Source organism: Sceloporus occidentalis, unplaced genomic scaffold, assembly GCF_023333645.1.
Source record: "Sceloporus occidentalis isolate IW3139 unplaced genomic scaffold, rSceOcc1.0.p SCAF_7, whole genome shotgun sequence".
NCBI lineage: Eukaryota > Metazoa > Chordata > Lepidosauria > Squamata > Phrynosomatidae > Sceloporus > Sceloporus occidentalis.
In genome coordinates, this window is record NW_028316987.1 from 86,388,205 (window position 1) to 86,406,345 (window position 18,141).

General features: G+C 40.0%; 1 protein-coding gene across 1 annotated transcript; it reads right to left on the minus strand.

The window, feature by feature from the left end:
• Positions 1-293: 293 nt before the first annotated feature.
• On the minus strand, positions 294-14,408 carry NOM1 (nucleolar protein with MIF4G domain 1). Its single transcript, XM_089533564.1, has 11 exons — positions 13,388-14,408; positions 11,617-11,741; positions 10,721-10,916; positions 9,313-9,636; positions 8,219-8,329; positions 7,721-7,885; positions 6,441-6,562; positions 2,666-2,798; positions 1,904-2,035; positions 1,343-1,452; positions 294-899 (listed from the first exon to the last, which is right to left on the minus strand). The coding sequence occupies exons 1-11, from the start codon at positions 14,345-14,347 to the stop codon at positions 722-724; spliced, it is 2,556 nt and encodes an 851-aa protein (XP_089389690.1). The 5' UTR covers positions 14,348-14,408; the 3' UTR covers positions 294-721.
• Positions 14,409-18,141: the final 3,733 nt, after the last annotated feature.

Consider the following 18,141-nt stretch of genomic DNA (forward strand, 5'->3'; position numbering starts at 1 on the left):
CAAACTTGTCTTGCTATACTGAAGCTGTGTAATCTGAAATATTTTAAATACTGTTTTTAACCTGTGTTTTTGCCTTTTTAGTCTGTATGCCCTTTTTATGTGTGCTGGTCTATGACTGTAATAAAGATTCTTCTTCTAACTTAAGATTTTTCACAGAATTCAATAACCTTCAGTAATTCTATAGCTAGATTATTAATGAATTAACTACCATAACAGGTAACAATTGGGAAATGTTTGAGAGAGGCAGTATTAGTGATTACTACCAAAACATGAGCAGAATGAATAAGCAAACATAAAAAATATAAAAATATATTAAAAGGTAAAAGAATGGAGTAAAAAAATTAAGTTACATTGATAATCAATCTGTCTCAATATAGTTATCTTTAAAAAGTATATAAAACTTTCTACAGTATATGGTATGTTCAGGGTGGAAACTAAATGAAATTTCATTTTTAAAAATACACTGCTTGGGTTATTCAGCTTTCATTGGTGACCTTGTGTTGTATTAACAGAAGGTAAAATAATGATGTGAAACCATCCCCATTTATATATGCACATATTTTTAAAATACATACAGATGGGTTTGAATACCAAACCTAATGCAGCTCCATGTTCAGAACATGAAGTCCCCAGTATATTAACAACTGTGAAGCTTTGTCCTTTCCTTCTTGGCAATTAAACTCCCATCTTCCCACAAAAGTGAATCTGATAACATCTGATGCTATAATTTCAATCTTGATTCTTTTGCTTTCAAAACTTTAGTTACTATTTCAATTCTTTCTTTTAATAAGGAGGCTTCTTCAGGACTTTTATGAGCTTGTATGTTCTTCAATAAGAAGTGCGTGAGGAAAAGCTTCAGACTTTCATGTAGCATCCCCATTTTGGGATTGTCAGATAATCTGTAAAAATACACAAAATCAAGAATTTATTCTACCCAATGTTTCTTAAGGACAGTCACATCATTATTTACAAGAATACTCAGGATTACAAAAGACTCTAAAGAACACATGGATTGGGCTGGTTAGGTTGTTAGACTCAAGGTAGGGAACCTATGGACCTACAGATGTTAACACTACAACTTTCATCATCTAGTGAACATTTTATTTGGGGCAGATGAGAAACAGAGTAAAAAAGAAATTTAACAGTTACAGGGCCCCTATCCCTGCATTATACTCTTATATACTGTATTATACTCTTATATCCAGCAGAACAGATATGCCACTATTCTTGGTTGTAGCTTGAAGCCAGAACTGGCTTGTTAAAGAAAACAAACAAATAAATGCAAAATCCGTTTTTGATCACTGAGTGGCCATTTGACACCAGAATCATCATGATAACTTACCTTCCAAAGATGTGGTTAAGATCTTCTGGATCTGTTTTTAGCAACAGTGCAGACAATACTTGTCGTAAGAAGTGGACTTTTGGCTTGTCTAATTCACTGAATTCAATTACCTAGTTAAAATAATGCAATGTTAAGACATAAAGCAAAAACCCAAGACAGTGTTAAGCTATTAAAAAAATTCTAAAAGGCTAATATTATAAATATCACTTAAATGAAAGGTTAGCATTAATTCCAAAAGCTAACTTCACCTGCTTCATTATATACTAAGAGCTATATTTTAATCAAGCCCCTAAAGCATAACTGAAAAAGGCATCTATCTCAAATATTCTGCAATTAAGAGTGGCAATTATTTGATTAAATATGAAATAATCAAGAGTGATTTCCATACCTCTTATAGATTTTACACTATAATGGCTACTGATGCAAACAAGGGACAAATCTGCATTTTTTTCTCTAGATATGAACAGCCTTGGTTGGTACATAAAGTTACACAGCAAAGCACTCATGAACTCCACACACAAAAAGCACAAATATTTTTGAAAACTGAGTAATCTTGCTCACCTTGAAAATGGTAAGGGAGAGAGACTTAGTCTTTAACAGGTGAACCAAGAGATTAACTAAATTGAAGAAAGTGGTAGGTGACAGATTTCCCAGATCTCTGATTTTGTCCCACATACTGAACTGAAATGTCATCTAAAACACCAAAATAAAATCAGAAAAGAATGTTAAAGCATGTTCTCAAAAGCAATCATTTGTGTCTTCATGAAAATGTTAAATAATTATTCCACAATTATATGCAAGATGCTGTATAGTGTGATTTGCTGAGATGCCAGAGGACAATATCCTATGACTCTCGTTGGCAGCTATTAAGTGCAAGCCACCTGGATTGACGATCAAGTCTCCCAGTCCCAAGTGACAGCCCAGCAATATCCACTGCCTGAAATGGGAGAGAGAGCGGAGTGGAAAAGGAAAAACAAAACAAAACACTGATATCTAAGGAAGAGGGCAGGTAGCAGTCCACATGGGTAAGGAGTCAGTCTTGAGGCCTCTAGATATAGAGATGCTGACCTTGTTGAGATCTCCACAAATTTGTTCCACTACTAATCTATAGCTTCTTTCTCATTCTCTTTTGGCTGTACCAACACTACAGAAGAGTTAAAGCCTTATCCCCCTGAATACATTCTCCATAAAAACTTTGCTATAATCTTTAGAAGCTACATATTTATATACATTGTATTTGCATTTGATAATGCCACTTATTCCCAGAAATATCTTTATTCAAATAGTGCAACCAGTAAAAAGAAAGACAAATTCTTAGCCTACCTGGAATCGTCTTTCATATTCACAGAACTTGGCAGACAAATATGCATAGAAGGGATTATATGTCTTCTCTTGGAGGCAACAATCTATGAGGACATGGACAATCTCTCTCTCCTGCTGATCTTTAAGCCTAAACCTAAAACATCAATTGCCATTATGTAGAAATCTATTTCTTGACCTTGTAGCATGAACTACTGTAAAATAAGGAATCACTGCCAACTCAAGAATCACGCATAGTTAATTCCTTCTTGACCTAAGTTCAGTCCATTAGGTACCAAGTTAAAAAAAATCAAATCCAACAGCTTACGTTAAACAAGTATCTTACCTGTGCTGTATTATTGTGTAATGGTATATAAAAATGTACGGGAGGGATTGGCTCAAATAGTGGCCATGATACAATTGGGATCCTTACAGTGATAGAAGCTGTTTGAGATGAAGAGGCAATTTCCCTTTCACTGCTGTGCTCATAAAACAATGTTCTCCTTCTCCCCTTCCCCCACTCTCTGCAGTATCCAAAGCTCTGTTCTGGCCTTTTTTGCAGCCCTTTGGAGCAAATATCGAAGATACATAGAGGCTGAGTATTTGGTAAAATTCCTTTTGTCCAGAATTTACCTTCCATCACCGTAAGTACCCAATTGTGTTTCAAGAAAAGCAAAAAAGTATGAACTCTGTGCATTATACAGCATGTACAGTAACTATGGAACAATTACTCATTTTATAAAGGGTATAAGGGCTGGTAGAGAAAGCAGTTTATGTGCCACCCATATTCAAGTGCTATGGTATGCAGAAAAACTATGGAGGAAAAAAACCTTTGGCCTCTGAGTTACTGTTATCCAAAATGAATTAGGAAGTTACCAGAGGGGGATGACTGAACAGAAACTACCCTGCATGTTTTTCTAATTCCTAATTGAGAGTGTTGGGAATCTCAACCAACCTAATTACAAAAATATAATCAGCATTAATGAGTTTCTACTATCTGTCTCAGCAGAAAATCTGGCAGACTAAATGATCTCCTTGCTCATAGAACTGGACCACATAGGAGAAGATTAAGAAATGTTGGCAAGGAATAGCCCTAATTTGTGCTGTACCTGTTCTGTCAAATAAGTCTGATTTAGCTTCCAGAGCTGTCATATGCTTGGCAGTACTAAAGCCAATTAAAGTGACAAATGCTTAATATTATAATGCAGAGTGTCAAGAACAAAATTTGCATCCTTTCAAGACAAGGCTTTCATCTATGAATTCTGAGTCCGAGATGAACTACCTGCCTGCCTTTGGTGGCCTGATTTTACTAAAATGTAGATAAATGTTTAACTTTATACTCAGGCTCAGTGCACTCAATGGAACAACAATGTGCAATTTGTAATAAACAATGCCACTGATGGCTCCAGATGTCATTAGCTAAGAGGGGCAAGGTAATGCAGCTAATTTCTAGATCCAGGTGCTGGGTATGAACAGGCACATAGTGGCAATGTCCAATACTGGCTGTTAAACCAAATACAGGGCAGATGGATGATTGGTAAGGCCTGTCTAGCAGTGGCTTATACCCTTATGTGGCTGCATAAGACCTAACTTTCCACCAAGCAAATATTTTACAGTTTCTAGATATAAATGCATTTAGCAGTGCTTCTTATCTGAATTTAGAGGATTGCCTGTTACACTTAGTTCATACATATTTATAGTTTTTTGTGGGTTTTTCGGGCTATGTGGCCATGTTCTAGCAGAGTTTCTTTCTGACATTTCACCAGCATCTGTGGCTGGCATCTTCAGAGAATGCTTTGCCTGGAAAAATTGGGTGTATATATACTGTGTGAGCCTGGGAATGCAGGAGTGATTTGCATGTGTATTGTTCTGTGCTGATGGCTGGCCTCAGGCTGGGAGGCTAATGCAAAAGAGGATTAATGTCTGCTAATTGGTGATTATTATCTGCTGGGAAAGCCCTTGGCTCTGAATGGTTTCCCATTTGCATTTGCTGAGTCCATATTTTGCTATTCCTCAGGACTGGCAGCCAAATTTTGTTCACTTTAAGGGTTTCTTCTTTCCGGTTGAAATTATCCAGGTGTTTGTGGATTTCAATGGCTTCCCTGTGCATCCTGACATGGTAGTTGTTGGAATGGTCCAGCATTTCAGTGTTTTCAAACAGTATTTTATGCCCAGGATGGTCTGTGGCATGTTCTGCTACCGTTGATTTTTCTGGCTGGCCCAGTCTGCCAGAAAAATCAACGGCAGCAGAACATGCCACAGACCATCCTGGGCATAAAATACTGTTTGAAAACACCGAAGTTCTGGACCATGCCAACCATAACTATGTCAGGATGCACAGGGAAGCCATTGAAATTCACAAACACCTGGACAATTTCAACTGGAAAGAAGAAACCCTTAAAGTGAACAAAATTTGGCTGCCAGTCCTGAGGAATAGCAAAATATGGACTCAGCAAATGCAAATGGGAAACCGTTCAGAGTCAGGGGCTTTCCCAGCAGATAATGATCACCAATTAGCAGACATTAATCCTCGTTTGCATTCAGTTTCTTATTAAATAGCCTTATATTCAATCAATCAATCAAAGCCTTTATTACAGTCAACAGACCTCCAGGCAATAAAAAAATTAAAAACAGAGCAAAACAACCACAACCAGTTTTAACACAGCAATGACGTATTAAGCATAAATATGCAAAGTCTGTACAATTAAAAATAACAGCGTTCAGTTAAGAGCATATCCGGACCTAGTTATGCAAAACAGATACTATTCTTTCTCGTTGTTCAGTGCACTATAAAAATGAACTGGGTCAAAAAGGGATGTTTACTATTAGTTACTAACACCAGTTATTGATTCTTGCTGTAATAGTTATTATAGCCCTCGCTATATCACTTCTTGGGCTTTTGGCTAAGATCAAGTGTAATAACCTTATATGTTGTAAATATACACACTGGAAACTAGTAGGAACCTCACTGGGCAAAAAATCTGATGACATGGCAGACCTATTGTCTACTTCACACAACTTCAGCCAACTCCAAAAAAAAAAAAAAAAAAAAAAAAAAAAAAAAAAAAAAAAAAAAGGGGGGGGGTGAACTTTCTTCTCCAATGTCACCACAGAGTTTTGGACTCAGATGCAACACTCTAAAAGTAACTACCCATTTAAAGAAAGCCCAAACTCATAAAAGCTGAGATATCTACGTTTTTCTTTTGTTGAGTGCTATATTTCCCGACGAGTGGGGGACCTGGAGGAATCAAAGCCAGTCATGGAATGGGACAGAACTATAGCTTTACACCATCTTCTCCAAAAGACCCCATTTTCTCTCTTTTTGTCCACCCCTCCCTTTCAGTGGGTTCTGAGGAAAAGAAAATACAGCTGTTCTCAGAAGCCTGAAATGGTCGCTTGCAGAAGGCTTCTGAATTTAAGTCAAGAACTACCTGAAACAATGGGGAAGCCTGCTTACGGTTGTTGTGCTGCAGGCAACCCAACTCTGCATTAAAGGAACAAAAAGGAGCTGTTTGTTTTTTCTTTTCAGTGCTGCAAGCTCCTCTCTTACAACGGGGCTATAATCTGCATTCCTGTAATAGTTATAAGCAACATGCGAGTATTTTACTTCTTAATGAACAGGTATAAATTTGCTTGCTGGATTATTTCCTTCTGCTTCTGGTTGCACCAGGCAATGTATATATTTGCTATCACTAACAGACAGTTTTCTGACTTTGTAGATAGTTATTCCAGGATAAGTTTTTTTTACACCCAAATAGTGTCTTAGTTTTTGGGATAATACCATTCTGTGACTACTTACTTCAGAAGTTTTTCAAAGGCATCCAAAAAATCCTCACTGGTCATCAAGATGCAAAATATATTTCTCCTGATGTCTGTGTTCATTCTTTGCTTACGAGCAAGTTCCAGAATCTTTGAACTCACCTAGATGAGGAAAAGGGTAGATTAAAAAAATTACATTTTGTTTTAAAATATGCATCCATTGGGTGAACAAAATAAATTCAAATAGTAACTTCACTGCTGAAAACCAAGTAAAGTCACAGACTGGGTTGTTATGTAAGGGAAGTAAGCAAGTGGCTCAGGGTATTTTCAAAATGGCAATTCTTAGGACCAGTGTTAAAAAACTGTGCCTAAGCTTGCTAGATTCCATGCTGGCTTCCTAGCAAAAAATTAAAAAAAAATTGTTATTTGCTCCCTAAGTAATTGTTTTCAATGAACAGAACCTCCAGGGACAAATAACTGTGGGGTGTAATATTCAGCATGAAACTCGTACAACCCCCAATCCAGATTTGGAACCCTGCAGCTGCATTTTCTGCAAAAGGAAAATGGCCAGTGTAAGCACACTCTTTTTTTTCTAGAAGCATGAACACAAAGTGTAATTTGGTCCTTAAGCACATCACTAATGGCATGCTCGGACAGCAGATTTACTGCTGACTAATGTATGAGTTGGGACATGAGCCCAACTGCTTGGAGAAAAATATTTGGAAATAAGGCAGAGAGATGTACAGGGGAGAAAAAACAAGATGTAAACATGCCTTACATATTAGAAGACTAAGGTGGCTTGAACTTATTTGCAAATATGGTGGTGTCCAATGGGGTTTGGTTCCAGGGCCCCCCATGGATACCAAAATCCATGGATGCTCAAGTTCACTTAAATACAATGGTGTAGCAAAATAGTGCCCCTTATATAAAATGGCAAAATCAAGGTTTGCTTTTTGGAATTTATACATTTTTGAATATTTTTAAGCTTAAATTAAGCTTGAATCCATGCTTGAATCCATGGATAAAGAATCCATGGATATGGAGGGCCAACTCTACACTGTGAAAGGACTACATCCCTAAGCGATAAAACCACAACCACCCTCATGTGCATGTACAGGGATCTTGTAGCACCTTTGAGACTAACCGTGTGAAAGAAGTTGTAACATACTGATATTCTAAACTAACACAGCTATGTCTCTGAATTCCACCCTCACTTGTGTTGATGCAAAAAAACCCAAACAAGCCTGGCAATAAAAATGTTAGTTGGAGAACACAGTACTAGAAAGGCCACAAGCATTGATTAATTCTCATCACAATTACCTTTCCTATAGGAAGCATTTGCTGAACTTTGTCACTGGGGCTGTCAATCATTGGCGCTCCACTCCAAGATGATCCAACAATCCACCAGCGACCAACCTCATCAGCATTGAGAAGACATTCCAGGGATACACGGAGCTGTGCTTCTTTTCCAGACATGTTGTGAATCTAGTGAGAAGTTGTGATCGGAGGAAAAGTCTTAAATACAGAGTTTTGTAACCAAATACTGGGCAATAAAGTAAGACCATCATTTATACCACCAATGTAACAAGAAGATTTTAATTGTAGCTTACTTAAGTAACTATAGGGGAACTCTTTCTGAAAAAAATGACAAAATTAGCAGTCAATCCTGAAAACCAAACCTCCTTTTACTAGGACAGTCAACTGATCTCATTAATACCCTCTAAAGGTCCAAAAAAAATAGTGTCAGGTTATTTTTTTTACTAAAGTAAAGATTTCAATTAAAATTCATCAGGAATATTATTTTTCTTTCTACTTTACCAATGTTCTCTGAAGCTTTCGTAGTTTCTCAACAGGCTCAGGATCATAGCCAGGGATTTTCCTCATGTCATTATTTTTTAGTGCCAGCATAATCTCCAACATAAACCGAACCTTTTGAAATAGACAACATGTCTGCATTATTATTCCAGAACCTAAAATGACAAAGATTTCTAGTATAAAGATGAAAACTGGACTGAACCCAAAACGTTATTTTATACAAGTCTTGGTTGTTAAAAACCTGCAAACAAAATAAAACTTTTGTCTTGCTCCTTCTTCAGAAATACTAAAAAGCTTCAATTTATTGGCTTTCCAGAGAGTGATCAGATTTGTAGGTTAAAAACCTACACTGTCACACATATCTGAATACTTCTGATATCTTAATGAGTGACAGAATCAGGGCTGGGAACATGTAACCCTCCAAATATTGATAAATCACAACTGTACCCCAGCTAGCACAGCCAATGATGAGGGATGATGGGAGTCACATCAACAACACCTGAAGGTGTTATTTTTAAAACATTTTTACAAGTAACCGCTTTTACTCACAGGACCAGAATGTTTAGGACTCTGCCTTCCTTACCCCTGTATAAACAATATACTTCCGTACTGTCACCAAATGCTTCTAGGCAGAGTCCTAAACATTCTGGTCCTGTGGGTAAAAGTGGTTACTTGTAAAAATGTTTTAAAAACAAAGTCTTAGAATGGAGCGCGTTTGTATGGAAGGTCTCTGTAGACAAAGCAGTGCCTGTTGGTATTGCGTTGAGGAAATTCAGTGGCTAAGAGATGCAAAAAAGAGGAAGAGTCCCAGTGCTTCAAGACATTCTCCCCTAATTCCAGATCTATTTCTGCAATATAGGAATAAAATATCCCTGGCATTTTTAATTTGCCTTATTAAACAGGAACACTCTGTTACGATACTATATTCCTCATGTATAACAGCCTGACAGTGTAAGGGCAGTTTTAGGTTCTAGTTCAGGCAACAAAACCCTTCCAATCATGTTATCATACACGCTGTACTGCGAAAACATGCACAGATTAAAGTTCCTGCCAAATAATAAATCATCACAAAAGGTGTTTTTAAAAATCATTCATACCCGTGACTGGTCCTGGAACTGCTTCCCTACAACGTTTGCTTTTTTCTGGGCTTCAGTGATAAGTTCTTTCAGTGCCAAAGCATCATCCTTCCTCAAGGAAAAGCCCACATTTTTCAGCAGCAGCAGAATTAGTTCAATATCCTTTTCAGAAAAAGTGCTAACAAGCTTCTTTAAGATGTCAAAGATCAGCACTGAATGCACTACATAAAAGTTATACAAATGAGCAATTAAGGTAATTAGGTTCTCACATTCCTTCCCTTCAGTTTCACTTTTGTACACTTCATCAAATTTCCTCACCACAGTTTCCAAAAAATGAGCACCAACCTGCAAGAGTTAACACACACAATCAACGAACTGCTGAGCATTTAATGTTTTAAAAATGAAATAAAGCAATCTATAACTAATTTTGAAGTCTTAAAACTTGCTGACCAGCTATTTAGAAGGCACAGAAGAGTGCATATTGGATAGGGCACTACCATAAGATTACCAACCACTGCATCAGGCTAGCAGTGCACAGCATGTTCTCTCTGTCAATTCCACAGTTCTCATGAGTGTAATTTCAACCCCTTTTAATAAGCAAACTTGGAAATGGTAACTTTAGAATGGGACATTCTCATTTACAATAAATGTTACTTCTTAATATTTCAGAGGTAGTTGTGAGATAACTCAGAAACCCAATTATGCAGCACTTGAGGAAACAGCTTTAAATTGCCATGGAGCACAAGGAGGCCAGTTATTAAAATAAAGTGACAGCTGTGGAAATTGATCATGGCAAACCTGCCGAAGACCAAAGGGCCTGTGTCTCTGTATTTAATTATTGTATTTATATCCTGCCCTTCTTTCAAATAATACAGAATGACATGCATGGTTTCATTCTCTTTCATTTTATCTTCAAAATAATTCTGGTGGTAGTTTGGGCTGAGAGACTGGGTTCATGACTGGGCTGGAAAGTGAACTGAGATGCACCCACTCCTAGGTCACTACCAACCACTAAACTATCCCGGCTCTCTGACTCACACCACTAATATATTCACTTTTTTACTGTATTCCACTATTGTAAATCCTCTCAATGTTTGGATAATGAAATACTGAAAAAATTAAAAATCTTCTACATATTTCAATCAATTTGCAAGGGGAGTTTATTGTATTTGAATGTATATTCTGCTGTTCTGCTAAACAGTACCCAGGATGGTACTGCTTAAATCAGATATTAAAAGCAGCAAAAAGTCCCTAATTACTATAATTAGAACCTAATTAGCCCCTAAAAATGAAACACTCATTAGAAAATGTAATTATCTTGCTGTGCCAATCAAGTTAGAGAAACAGCTCAGAAAGGAATAGCCGCCTTGGGTCCCAACTTGGGAGAAAGGCGGGATAAAAATAAATAAATAAATAAATAAATAAATACCTCGATTCCCACTGTTCTATGAAGGATGCTGATCAAAAGAACATGCTCCATCACCAGTCTGGATGGCATGGCTGATGGCATAACACAAGCACTGATGAGAATATCTGTTAATGTTTCATTCATATCTTTTCTGCTGTTTGCCATATATAGCTCCTCCAATTGCCCACTTATGGAGGCTAGATTGGGTTCACTCAACCTAGTGGGAAACAAGTAAGAAACACATTTAAAATGTTTGTCTTGCTGTTTTGTTTCATCATTATCACCCAGTCAATTTAAATAACACCTCAATTCCAAAATATATATTTATACACTCAAATTAGACACAGAATTCATGTGGTTCTCCAGATACTATTAAACACACAAGTTAAGGCAATCCCAGCTTGATTAGCCAATGGTAAGACTGAAGTCCAAAATCTTCTGGAGAACGGCATGAACTCTCATTTAAAACATATCTTAATAAAAATAATTAGATGCATCTTGCATCTGAATCTTTTCCTTTTAATATATATATATGTATTTAACTTTAGTTTCTTTTACAGATGAAACACATACAGTATCTATAAAATTCAGCCTCAATAGTTATAAGCTGAATATATTTAACACAGAGATTCCAAACTTTAAGAAATGCTCCATCCATTTTAACAGAATCATAGTGGAGAAAAAAGTAGCACTGCTGATCATATCAGAACATAATCTGTTATGCTTAATATCAAGCCTTGCTATGATCACACATTGATCTGATGGAGGGGAAAGCTATTCAGTTTGTTCTAAAAGTCGAACAAAAGACTTGGAGCTGGGATACATTCAGGAGTGAAAATTGAGTTCTACTCATGCTCTTTTGGTAGAACAATATATTTTTTCCAAGGCAAAGTTGGTTAGCACAAACTCAGTACTACCTGTTGATTAGACCTTTCAACGTTTTTTTTAGTCTTTCTAATTCTTCCCTCTTTTTGGCATCTAGTGTCTCTCCAGACCTTCGCATCTGAGGAGGAACATATTTTGTTGCACTCTGGGAAAGACTCTAAACAAAACAAAGGCAAAGATGTTTTAGTAAGTAATTTTAGATTTCACAATGTAACTAAATACAGGTCTTAGGTGATTATAAATTAAAAGCACACCATTGTACATATTTCATTATATTTGCCATGTGAACTTCACACAGGGATACTTTAAAAAATCCTTTTGGTAACACTTGTTCTGAAATTACTGAATTGTCATTGTGTGCCTCCACATTGTTTCTGACTCCACAGGAAACCTACTGCTGGGTTTTCCTTGACATGATTTATTCAGAGGGGGTTTGCTGAAAGTCTGTAAATTGCCCAGCGTCACCCTGTCAGTATTCGTGGCCAAGTGGAGATTCAAATCCTGGTCTCTCAGAGTCCAGTCCAAAACTTAAATGACTACATCACACTGGATCACTTGGTTATGGAATAGCTAATATCAATATAGTTCATTGTGAAGTACTGTATATGTAAAAATGTATGTGAAGAACTGTAACAAACTCTTATTTGACAAAAATTAATATTTGGCAAGTGTATCTTTCTGGAAGCAGAGACTGTGTTTCCCCAGGATTTGTCACTGGTTATAGTGTAAACGTATGAAACAACGCTTGAACAAATTACAACAGTCCTTCCACATTCACTGGGGTTAAGAGCACAGACCCCCATGAAAGTTGAAAAACCACAAATAACACAAATGCTAACTTTTTTTAACCTGAGATAACCCTTCTCTAGGAATCTGTAGGTCCTCCAGCACAACTCTATGGTCAGCATCTGCTAGAGGTTGACCACAGAATTGAGCTGCAGGGACTACCGATGCCTAGACAAGTGCTCTTTCTAGGAAGCTCTAGGTCTTCCAGCATGACTTTGGGCTGATGTTGATCACAGAGTTGTACTGGAGGACCTAGAGATTCCTACAGAGAAGATATTAATCAAATCTGTGAATAATCAAATCTGCAAAAATCAAAGTCATAAATCCGGAAGTCTGACTGTACTTTTTGTGTTACATCTCCCAGTCAGTAAGTGAGGAATTGTGACAACTGTAGGGGGATATTTTTCCAGTCTCTGATATGAGGCAGCCTATACTGAATCAAACCACTTGTCTCGCTCAATACGGTCTATGAGGCATTGTAGTCCATCTTCTGAGCTTCTTGACTCTTCTTCTCCTTCCCTTTCTTCTTCTTCCATGCTTAAATCCTCTTCGGCCTCCTCTTCTCCCATGACAGAGACTCCATAAATTGGAAATAACTTGTAGGCACACAATAACAACAAACAAACACTCAGGTTTCCAGAACATGGGAATGGCCCATACTAATTGGGGCCGCACCTGCACTGCAGACATAATCCAGCCTGACGCTGCTTTAATTGCCACGGCTCCTTCCCATGGAATCCTGGGGTTTGTAGTTCGTTGTGGCAAACCGCCACCAAGCCATGGCAGCTAAAGCTGTGTCAAAGTGTGTTAAGTAGTCCGTAGTGCGGATGCCGCCCCTGCGGGCTTTTTGTCGTTGTTAACTGCCTTTGAATCTATATATTTAGTGAGCTGCCTTGGGCCCCAACTTGGGAGAAAGGTGGGCTAAAAATGAAGTAAATAAATAATGGCTCTTGACCTGGTTTTTCTGAGGGCTGGAGCCACTACAAGACGCCCCCCAAAAACCCCTTTTGCACAGACCTCCCCTTCTTTGGGCGAGGCAGGCTCCTTGGCAAGGCCTTCTGGACTGATGAAGCCACTGGAGAGATCTTCATCCTCCGTCTCTCCTTCCACATTGGGCCCTCCTTCTTCCTCCATACTCCAATCCTCCTCTTCTTCTCCAGACGGTCCTTCTTCCCATTCCTTTCCTTCTCTCCTCTCTTCCTCCTCCGTTTCTTCTCCTCCTTCCCCAGTCAGGCCCAGCTTTTCTTCCCATTCCCTTCCTTCTCTTCCCTCTTCCTCCTCCATTTCTTCTTCTCCTCCTATTTCTTCCTCGCTGCTCTCTTCCAGGCCGCAAAAGGTGGAGGCCCCAGGGTCCAGAGCCCCCAAGACGTAACCCAAACCGTCTCGGGCGAAGCTCTGAGGCAAGGCCGAGGCCTCCCGGGGTCTGCCTTGCTTCCGACGCCGGCTGAGGCCCAGCTGCCTCTCCAGGCGACGGATCTCCCGCTCCTCGGCCTCGTTGGCCGCCAGCAAGGCTCTCTTGCGAGCCAGGGCCGCCGAGGCCGAGGAGGAGGGCCGCTGCTTCTTCTTCTCCTTCTTCTCCCCGCGCTGGGCCGGGCCTTCAGGCGGAGCAGGCCTCTCCTTCGGCTGCTGAGGGGCCCGCGGGGCTTTAACCACCGATATTGGGGCCTCCTCTTCCTCCCCTTCCTTCGGGAGACAACGGCGGCGGCGCTGGGCCCGCTTCCACTTGCGCTTCTCCCGCCTCAGCTCCCGGCGGTTCCTCCCCCGCTGCTTCTGCTTCTGCGGGGCTTCGAAGGCCGAGAAGCGGCCGCTGTTTTCGGACGCCGCCGCCGCCGCTCCGACAAACTGTCGCACCGCCAGCCCCAGTTTCTGCAGCTTCCCGGGTTGCGGTGGGGGCCTTCGCCGCCCTCCCCGTCTCCCCAGGCGGCCAGGGCCACTCTTAGGCGGCGAAGAGGAGGAGGAGGAGGCTGCCTGCTTCATGTCTCCGGCCTCGGCTTTGCCTCAGAGCTCTCCCCTCCTGGGCGCCGCCATTTTGTAGAAGGCGCCTTGATTCAGGGAAAGGCGGCCGCGGCGGCTGCAGCGCCATCTGCTGGCAAGACGCAGAAGTGGCTCTCTCTCTCTCTCTCTCTCTCTCTCTCTGTGAGGAGTCTGAAGAGGCGCCAAACAGCAGTGCTTTAGCATTCTTCATTTAAAAACATTAATTTAAAAAACTAGAATGATTAAATTTCACATTTTTATTTTCTAAAAAAAATAAACTTTATAATTAAGAATGTGGGAGCCTCTCCTTTCTCCCCGCTGAGCTTCACCCCCATCTCCTGGTTAAAGCATTTCAATGGGAAACACGGAGGCCACAGACTGTTTCTGCCAAAATAAAGATGGGTTTTCAGGCTATGTGGCATCTTCTAGAACAGTTTGTGCTTGACGTTTTGCCGGCATCTGCGGCAGGCATCTTCAGAGAATGCTGGCATGGAAGAGAGTGGGCATATATATATGTGTCTGTGTGTATATACATACATACACTAGTTGTACCCAGCCACACATTGCTGTGGCTCAGTCTGGTTAAATGAAAAGAAAGAAAAGAGAAAGCACATGTTTCTGAAATAATTAATTCCAGAATGCTTGTGGGTATACAATTTTTGTTGTTGTTCCATTGTCTGTGTAGGCATAGAGATTGTCTGGTTTGCCGACTCTACAACACGCAACATATACTTGTCCAAGTGAGAAGCAACCCATGCCTAGATCTAAACCGCACAGTTCTAAAGATTGGCCCTGAGCTTTGTTGATGGTGATTGCAAACACCAGTCAAATATTTAGTAGAGCGTGTGTTGCTGTTACGTCCAACAGATGGCGCTGTTTTGCCAAAAACGCATATTTTTACCTGTCACAGGTGTGACATCTACGCAATAGTAGGTATATGTATATACAAACATGAGTGCATTCGAATGGAACGTTCTGTCAAAATTTCAAAGCAATTGGTGGAGAACTTTCGGAGATTTACGATTTTGAACAAACAGACATTTACATTTTTATTTATATAGATATAAGATAGATATATACTGTGTGACTCTAGGTTGGGTGGAGTGATTTACATGTTAATCTGTGTGTTGTTCTGTTGCTCAATGGCAAGGCCTCAAGGTGGGAAGATACGCAAGGAGGATTTGTGTCTGCTTAATTAGTGTTCCATTGTCTGCTGGGGAAAAACCCTGATCCCCCTACATCCATTACAACTTTCAAGCAAGATCCAACAAGTCAGCTTTTCTAGGGAAGACTGACATCTTTTTTATTGTCACAGGAAGTAAAATGTCTTGGGGCAGCCTTGTTAATGTTACATGCTTTTATAGAATAAACTGAGGCCCAAAACACACTGTAGAAATAATCCAGGAGGCATTCACACTCATTTTTTGGTCCCATGGAGATGCAGATCTCCATGCTGATGCATATCAGGTTTGTTGGTCCAATCACATTTTGGGTTCACAAATCTCTTCAAGTCATTTTAATCGACTGCTGCTCTGAATGCCTGCCTTGAGTTGGTAATGGACTGGATGAAGGAAACCAAACTCAAGTTGAATCCAGAGGAAATGGCGGTACTTGCGATAGGAACCTCTGGTCTGGGGAAGGAAATTTGCCAACACACTCCACCTAAAGGATGAAGTACGCAGTTTGGGAGTACTCCTGGATCTGTCTCTAGAGTTGTCATCTCAAATGGATTTGATGGCCATTAGTGCTTGGTACCAATTTCAGTTGATATGTCAACTGTGTCCCTACCTGGACCGAAAGGACCTTGAAGCAGTGATACCTGCACTGGTAATCTCTCATCTTGATTTCTGTAATGCACTCTACATGGGGCCACCCTTGTACCAAGTTCAGAAACTTCAGTTAGTTCAAAATATGGCAGCCAGGTTGGTCACCGGTTCTTCAAGGTTTGACCACTGGCTGCTGGTTAGCTTCCGGGCGCAATACAAGGTGTTGGTTATTATCTTTAAAGCCCTATATGGCTTGGCCCCGAGTTACTTACGGGAATGCCTCTCCCTACATAATCCGCCCCGCACTCTCAGGACATCAGGGAAGAATCTGCTGGAATTAAAAACAAATAGACTAGCCTCAAGTTCCTAAAGAGCTTTCACTACAGTTGCTCCTGGACTGTGGAACAGTCTCCCAGAAGAGATCTGTCTTACTATCTCCTTGGAGACCTTTAAGAGGGCAGTTGAGATGGACCTCTTCTGGCAAGCATACCCACCTGACCTTGTATAAAACACATGGATCCGCCTCTTTGATTAGGATTGGAATGTCTTTATCCCACTGTCGCCTTTTGATATTTTGTTTTTAACTATTAAGTGCATATGTATTTTATTGTTGTGCTTTGTATCTGTATTTTTATACTAGGTTGTAATCCCGCCTCGATCCACATGGAAGAGGCAGGAAACATATAAATAAATTTTTAAAAATTATGTTATTCACACATGCCATCGTTTCAGGTTAAAATGGAGCCGCTTCCCTTCCTTTAATGATACAGAGCGATCTGAATCAATTCGGAAGTGTATTCACACTGCCAGTGATGTAGGTCTTTCAGGAAAACTCGGGGGGGGGGGAACGGTATCAAATATCCCAGGTTAAGTGGATTTTTTGCCAGCCCCCCCCCCCCCCACTTCCAAAAAGTGGACCGAGTGCATTTGGGACGTATGTGAACTCCAAGGAGTCAACCCAGATTCATCCCGGATTATTTCTGTAGTGTCAATGGAGCCCTGAGGCTACTTTAACTGCCCAATTCTATGCTGATTGCTAGGTAATTCTGGGAAGTGTAGTTTTGTGAAATATTGAGCCTTCTCTGCTAGAGAGCTCTGATGCTACAATAAACTACAACTCCCAGGATCCCCTAGCAATGAGCCAGGGCAGTTAAAGCGGTCTCAAACTGGATTATTTCTGCAGTGTGTTTTGGACCAGAGTCAAGCAAAAGAAGTATATATGTGTGAAATCACATTGGAGGGCAAGGAAAGCAGCAAGTATCTCCATGTTCTTGTCTTCCCCTCAGAGATATGGTTCAAGAGGAAAATGAGTACATCTCTGGCCCGCTTTCAGCTATCTTGCTAATAATTGACAATAAGAAACTCCATTGCCAGCTTTGTCTTATTTGTATCTTCTGCTGTGTACCGATCATGGACTCATTGTCCCTGGATTTGTCCCATGGCTGTCTTTTCTTGTCCTCTGAAGTACTGAACGTTTGTATCGAGCTCTAGCTGGAAAACTTTAATAACTCATTAATTTTCAAAAGATAGTTTTTTACCTTCTATACATTTCTCTTTTTCCACTCATTACATCATGTATCTTAGGTGACACAAGCAACGGAACTACAGCTTTCCAGTTCCAAGACAAAGTCCTTTATACCTAATGAATATTTCTCCTTCCTTGGCATGAGAGGTCCTGCTGATCTGTCAAAGTATTTGGATGTTATTTTTTTTTCCTCTTGGAGATTCCAAGGTTAAACTAAGTTTGCATCCTGTATAGAAAAATGCTGCTCTCAGATCCATATCTGATTAGTATTTTACTAAGAATATCTACCTGGGCAGGGAAGGCAAAAGATAAAGTCTACAGCACATTCCCATCTAGGCAACACACTCATTAATTGTTGTAAATATTGACTGGGGATGATAGACATTTAGCCTTCTCTGTCAGAGAGCTCTGGTGCCACAATAAACTACAATTTCCAGGATTCCCTAGTACTGAGCCAGGCCAGTTAAAATGGTTTCAAACTGGATTATTTCTGCAGTGTGTTTTGG